The sequence below is a fragment of the Sinocyclocheilus grahami genome, unplaced genomic scaffold (genome assembly GCF_001515645.1).
Source record: "Sinocyclocheilus grahami isolate Dianchi unplaced genomic scaffold, SAMN03320097.WGS_v1.1 scaffold17.1, whole genome shotgun sequence".
NCBI lineage: Eukaryota > Metazoa > Chordata > Actinopteri > Cypriniformes > Cyprinidae > Sinocyclocheilus > Sinocyclocheilus grahami.
In genome coordinates, this window is record NW_015505196.1 from 5,860,209 (window position 1) to 5,866,618 (window position 6,410).

Below are 6,410 nucleotides of genomic sequence, written 5' to 3' on the forward strand. Positions count from 1 at the left end.
AAGTAAGAGTTGTGGATTCTGAAGTTACAGCTGTTGAAGATGTTGGATCGTTTATTGTGGTAGGTGTGGTTGATGAAGTTGTAGTTGTGGTTTCTGCTGTTGTACTTTCTGAAGTTGTAGGCAGTGTTGTTGAAGTAATAGTTGTGGTTTCTGTACTCACAAATGTGGTTGTGGGAATTTCAGTAGTTGAGGGTACTGTAGATCCTGATGTTGTTACAGATGCAGTTGTTTCTGAAGATGTAGACATAGTTGTTGAAGTTAGAGTTGTGGATTCTGAAGTTACAGCTGTTGATGTTGTTGCATCGTTTGTTCTTGTAGGTGTGGTTGATGAAGCTGTAGTTGTGGTTTCTGCTGTTGTACTTTCTGAAGTTGTAGGCACCACTGTTGAAGTAGGAGTTGTGGATTCTGTACTCACAACTGTGGTGGTGGGAATTTCAGTAGTTGAGGGTACTGTAGATACTGATGTTGTTACAGGTGCAGTTGTTTCTGAAGATGTAGACATAGTTGTTGAAGTAATAGGTGTGGTCTCTATACTCACAACTGTGGTTGTGGGAATTTCAGTAGTTGAAGGTACTGTAGATCCTGATGTTGTTACAGATGCAGTTGTTTCTGAAGATGTAGACATAGTTGTTGAAGTAAGAGTTGTGGATTCTGAAGTTACAGCTGTTGATGTTGTTGCATCGTTTGTTTTTGTAGGTGTGGTTGATGAAGCTGTAGTTGTGGTTTCTGCTGTTGTACTTTCTGAAGTTGTAGGCACCACTGTTGAAGTAAGAGTTGTGGATTCTGTACTCACAACCGTGGTGGTGGGAATTTCAGTAGTTGAGGATGCTGTTGTTTCTGCTGTTGTACTTTCTGAAGTTGTAGGCAGTGTTGTTGAAGTAATAGTTGTGGTTTCTGTACTCACAACTGTGGTTGTGGGAATTCCAGTAGTTGAGGGTACTGTAGATACTGATGTTGTTACATATGCAGTTGTTTCTGAAGATGTAGACATAGTTGTTGAAGTAAGAGTTGTGGATTCTGAACTTGCAGCTGTTGATGTTGTTGCATCGTTTGTTGTGGTAGGTGTGGTTGATGAAGCTGTTGTCGTGGTTTCTGCTGTTGTACTTTCTGAAGTTGTAGGCAGTGTTGTTGAAGTAATAGGTGTGGATTCTGTACTCACAACCGTGGTGGTGGGAATTTCAGTAGTCGAGGATGCTGTAGTTATTGATGTTGTTACGGGTGCAGTTGTTTCTGAAGATGTAGGCATTGTTGTTGAAGTAAGAGTTGTGGATTCTGAAGTTACAGCTGTTGATGTTGTTGCATCGTTTGTTGTTGTAGGTGTGGTTGATGAAGCTGTAGTCGTGGTTTCTGCTGTTGTACTTTCTGAAGTTGTAGGGACCACTGTTGAAGTAAGAGTCGTGGATTCTGAAGTTACAGCTGTTGATGTTGTTGCATCGTTTGTTGTTTTAGGTGTGGTTGATGAAGCTGTAGTTGTCGTTTCTGCTGTTGTACTTTCTGAAGTTGTAGGGACCACTGTTGAAGTAAGAGTCGTGGATTCTGAAGTTACAGCTGTTGATGTTGTTGCATCGTTTGTTGTTGTAGGTGTGGTTGATGAAGCTGTAGTTGACGTTTCTGCTGTTGTACTCTCTGAAGTTGTAGTAATTTCCATTGTTGTGAGTCCAAGTGACGTTGTGGGTACAGCTGTAGCAGTGGAAGGTTCAGTTGTGGTTGTGGATGCAGTATTTGTTGTTTCAGCTGCAGTTGTCGTTTCTGAAGATGTAGGCATGGTTGTTGAAGCAAGTGGTTCCGTAGTTATAACCATTGTTGTACCTGAAGAATCAGATGAGGTTGGAGCTGATGTTGCTGATGTTGAAGTTGCAAGTACAGTTGTTGTTTCTGAAGCTGTATATCCTGAAGTTGTAGACTCCGTTGTTGAAGCACTGGATTTTTAAAAGAAAAATATTATACCTTTTAAAAAATTATTATTACTTTTTACAAAAACATGTTTGTATTAGATAAAAAAAGTAATGACACATAATTGAATCACTTACCTAACTCTAGTTGTAGAATGAATAGCACACCACAAACACACTGTAAAAAGAATCAAATTCCTGTAAAATCTTTCAATAATTTTTGTTTATATTTAGCCAAAAACAGAACAATTCCAGAACAAACTGTAGAACACATTCTACTGTATATTCCATATATATTCCATATACATATTCCATTTATATGATAAATTACACACATTCTATATTTACAATACTTACACAGGGTGAATACAATTTTCCTTGTGCCATCCTGCTTAGGAAGAAATAAACTGCTGAAAGAGGATACAAGACATTAGATATTATTTTAATTGTTGTACGATGAATACTTTTACCCTTCATAAAATAATTTCTACAAATGAGTAAACTTTCTGAACAGCAATCTGAGTTACGCTCATAACGTAGTGCAATAAATAATAAAAACGTAGCAGGGTATTTGTGTCTATAGCTGGGCAATGTTGACTTTTGTGATTGGCCATAATACTTTTGTGATTGCAGCCAATGAAAATGATTCTCTATAGGTGCACGTCCTACTCCCTACAGAACAGATTGTAAAACCAGACTGCTTCAGGTAGAATTATCTAGGATGAAATCTGAACACCTTACTTTTACATCTAACTCTAACATATGCGTATTAAATGAACATTTTATATGGACAAATCTGTTAGCGTACCTGAATATTCCAGGTTTTAATGTAAACTCTGTCTAAAAATATTGTAGTCTAGCCCAAAATTACCTCGCATTTCCATTAATGAGACGCATATAGATTGAAAATAATATCATAACCTACCACACTTGCACAAGCATGTAATAGATCCAGAAACGCACACGGTAATCCAGACATACATGCGAGTCTGTGTTTGTGCTCTGGAGAGCATCGAAGGTTTCAATTTACAACGTGTTCTAGCAGCGTTGAGCAGTGTAGCCAATAACAGACATATCTGTTGATTTCTTGAATGCGTGTCCGTTCAGAGGCATTTGAATCTCTCAGGTTTTTTTAGTGCTGAGTTGCTGAGAGGATCAGTCAGTGCTGATCCTCTCATTACAAAAAAAAAGTGTAGACACAATGTACATAAAAGATTCATTATGCAGCAGAGAGCTGTAGCAAAAGTTTGTGAGATGAACTGAGATGAGTGACGGCTTTCCATTTTTTATAAGAGAGTTTGCAAATGTGATATTGATTTTATACAACAGTTCAATAAACAAGAAGTGTGGCTTACATTTTAGGAACACTGTTGTCTGTCTTTGCTATATTTTATCAACGAAAATAGTACCAAACAAAGTCACAGCTAAGCCGTTGTAAATAAATGAATGTGTGTTTTTGAAAGAATCTAGTGAGTCAATGTTTCAGTCACCCATTCAAAAAACAGTCACTCGCTTTGTTCATGAATGAATCAGCTGTTTGATCTAATCAAAATTTAATTAAATGCATTCATGCCACCTCTGAGCCTCATTAAACAGTGTAAATATACTGAAATACCACTTTTGTGTGCTTCTGTGCACCTCTGTAGTGCAAAGATGAATTTTGATGATACTGATTTCCTTTGGTTGGTAACCTATTCTTCCTGATGTCTGGTTAAATTATTATTTTATTCATTACATTTTTTAAAAAAGGTTTGTAAATATAAATTTATGAATTTGATATTTAAAAAGGTTAGCAAAAAATGCCATTACAAATGTGTCTCTGCAAATCACTTTAAGGAGTAACACTTAAATTTTTGTCATTGATCGGTAGGTGCTCCTAAATTGTTGACTCTGCTCCTATTTTTTTTTTCAAGTTAAAGGCACAATATGAGATACAAGATTGAGATAAGATTTTTTTATTAAAATATCCAAAAACCACTTGAACAGTGTTATATATTTTGCTGACTTGTGTACTTACATTATCCCAAATGTTTCGAAGAATGTTTAAATCCAGAGAAATAAGCCATTTTAACTAGTGACACGGACCATGTCTATAGTATCATTGTGTCGCCTGCCAATGATGTCCTAACCCCTCGATTTCCGGTTTTGTTTTGTAGAAAACATGGAAACACCAAAGACGCTTTAATATGTTGTACGTTTTAATAGACTGGTGACGACCGCACAGAGTAGCATTATAACAGAACTTTCAAATGTATCTAGTATAATAAAACAGCTGCTTTTTTTCCCACATATACGCAGGACCGGAAGGAGCGGAAGCGGTCAACTGTGGCATAATAAAACCTCCGCTGCTTTCGAGCCGTGTGTCACGCTCGTTCAGCGGCCTCGTTTCACTTTGATGGCTTTCGGCCTCACTCTGCTTCATTCTACTACATTAATAAATCATTAGCTCATCCATGAACATGATTTCTGCGAGTCCCATCGGATTGCTTCGGCTGTGTGGATGAAGACGACAACTCCCATGATTCCACACTCAGTCACGGCATCATCAAACTACGCCTTTGTCTATTTGTTTATTTTGAATACACGCTCTCTAGCGGTGAAAAATTGTGCCTTTCAGAGCAAAAGTGCTCATTCTCCTTTTTTTTTTAAACACAAGGGGTCATTAATGATGCTTAAATTATCACATCTGCAGATATCTACACAATGTATCATTAATTTGGCCAGAATTGCACAGGTAATTATCTCCAATCAGATATTCTGTTGAATGCCTCAATACCCAAAACATATGGTTTAGAGCAGTGGTTCCCAACCCTGGTCCTGGAGGCACCTCAACACTGCACATTTTGCATGTCTCCTTAATCAAACACACCTGATTCAGGTCATCAGTTCATTAGTAGAGACTCCAAGACCTGAAATTGGTGTGTCAGAGAAAGGAGACATGCAAAATGTGCAGTGTTGGGGTGCCTCCAGGACCAGGGTTGGGAACCACTGGTTTAGAGGACACATGCAATAAGTTTAATATTATAGATTATTTCAATTATATTATTTAAATTATATATTATTCAGATTATATAAAGGTTTTTATAATTAAACAGGCCTACATCTGAAAGGGCATGTAAAATGACGACAATAAATGTGCTAATACGAATGGGGTCACATTTATACTATATACATAATTATTACTATATACTGTACTTAACTACAACAGTTATTTCTATTAAAGTAGGCTCCAAAATGTTATGCCTGTCATCTTAATAATGGCATGAACAGATTGTTGTGTATCAGTTTAAAGACTTTTATTAATTACAATAAATTTTATTTCACATTTACAAGAAAATGGGACCCCACAATTAGTATTAACATTTTACATGAACAATTTACATATTTAGATTACATCATTGCTCAATTTGTCAAAAACGAGGGGACAAAATAAAATGTATGAATGTTTTTTTGATTATTGCAAAGCCAATGTATATAATTATATAGCCTACATTCGCAATTTGTCAAAGACAAAATAAAATGTATGAATGATTTTTTGATTATTGCAAAGCCAATGTTTATAATTAAATACGAAATGCATTTATATAGATGCATGCAAATCTAAGCGATGTCCAGTAACTTTACGCACGCTTTAGGAGACCCTGGATAACGTTCCTTCGCAAAATTGGATGAAACATTTTTTTTCAGTTATAATTGCTTAAACATTTTTTTTTTTCATTTTTCTATAAAAGAAAAAAATATATTTTACTGTAACGCATGTAAATAAAAATCTATAGCCTACCATATAAATGTGTACGCTTATGCCTACTATCTAACTCTTGATACAATATTCATTATAGGCTAGGCTCTTTTTTTTTAATTAATATTTCATTCATTCAGTGACCTACCTTCTCCCGCTCTTCAAAGTCATAACCATGAAAAATGAACAAAATTCCTTACAATAATCCTTGCAATGCTCTATGTGATGCGTTTTCGTTCAAAGTTTACAGACTGACAAGACAAAAATTGGGCCAGTAAATATAAGGCGTGTTGACGTTTGTAAGGTAAGGTGTGGTAGTCTAGCAGGTGTAATTTGGTGACGAATCTCTGTAGCGTGTACTACAGCATCAGATTTACGGTCTAACTGTCAACAATAAAGGGTGTACCCAGCAAGTTATGGTAAAAATGTCTTTATGTCGTAAAACAAATTGTGATTACGTTTTATGTACCTCACAGGGTTATTACTTACATTAAGTATAAACTTGAAATAACCGAAGAATAAAGTTGAAAGTTGAAAATGAAACAGAGTAGGTCAATCATAAAAGGAAAATCTATTAGGCTGTTACCAAGTTCGAATTGAAAAAAATTTTGATAAAAAATTATTTACCTGTTATAAATCTATATAATTTACATTAATTATCTCCCTTGTAGTGCTGGGTGCATTTTCTTTAAATAAATATCTTGTCTGTTAAATGAAAAGTGCATTCGCCTGTGCATGTGTACGAAATGATAGTAAATGTCACTTAATTTATTCAGTTC

General features: G+C 35.8%; 1 protein-coding gene across 1 annotated transcript in view; it reads left to right on the plus strand.

Moving 5' to 3' along the window:
- LOC107552389 (uncharacterized) overlaps nucleotides 1–1,931 on the plus strand; it is a 6,747-nt gene extending 4,816 nt beyond the window's left edge. Inside the window, exon 6 of the mRNA XM_016234261.1 lies at nucleotides 865–1,931. Coding sequence (XP_016089747.1) covers nucleotides 865–1,931 — 1,067 coding nt within the window. The remainder of the gene's footprint in view (nucleotides 1–864) is intronic.
- The last annotated feature ends 4,479 nt before the right edge of the window (nucleotides 1,932–6,410 follow it).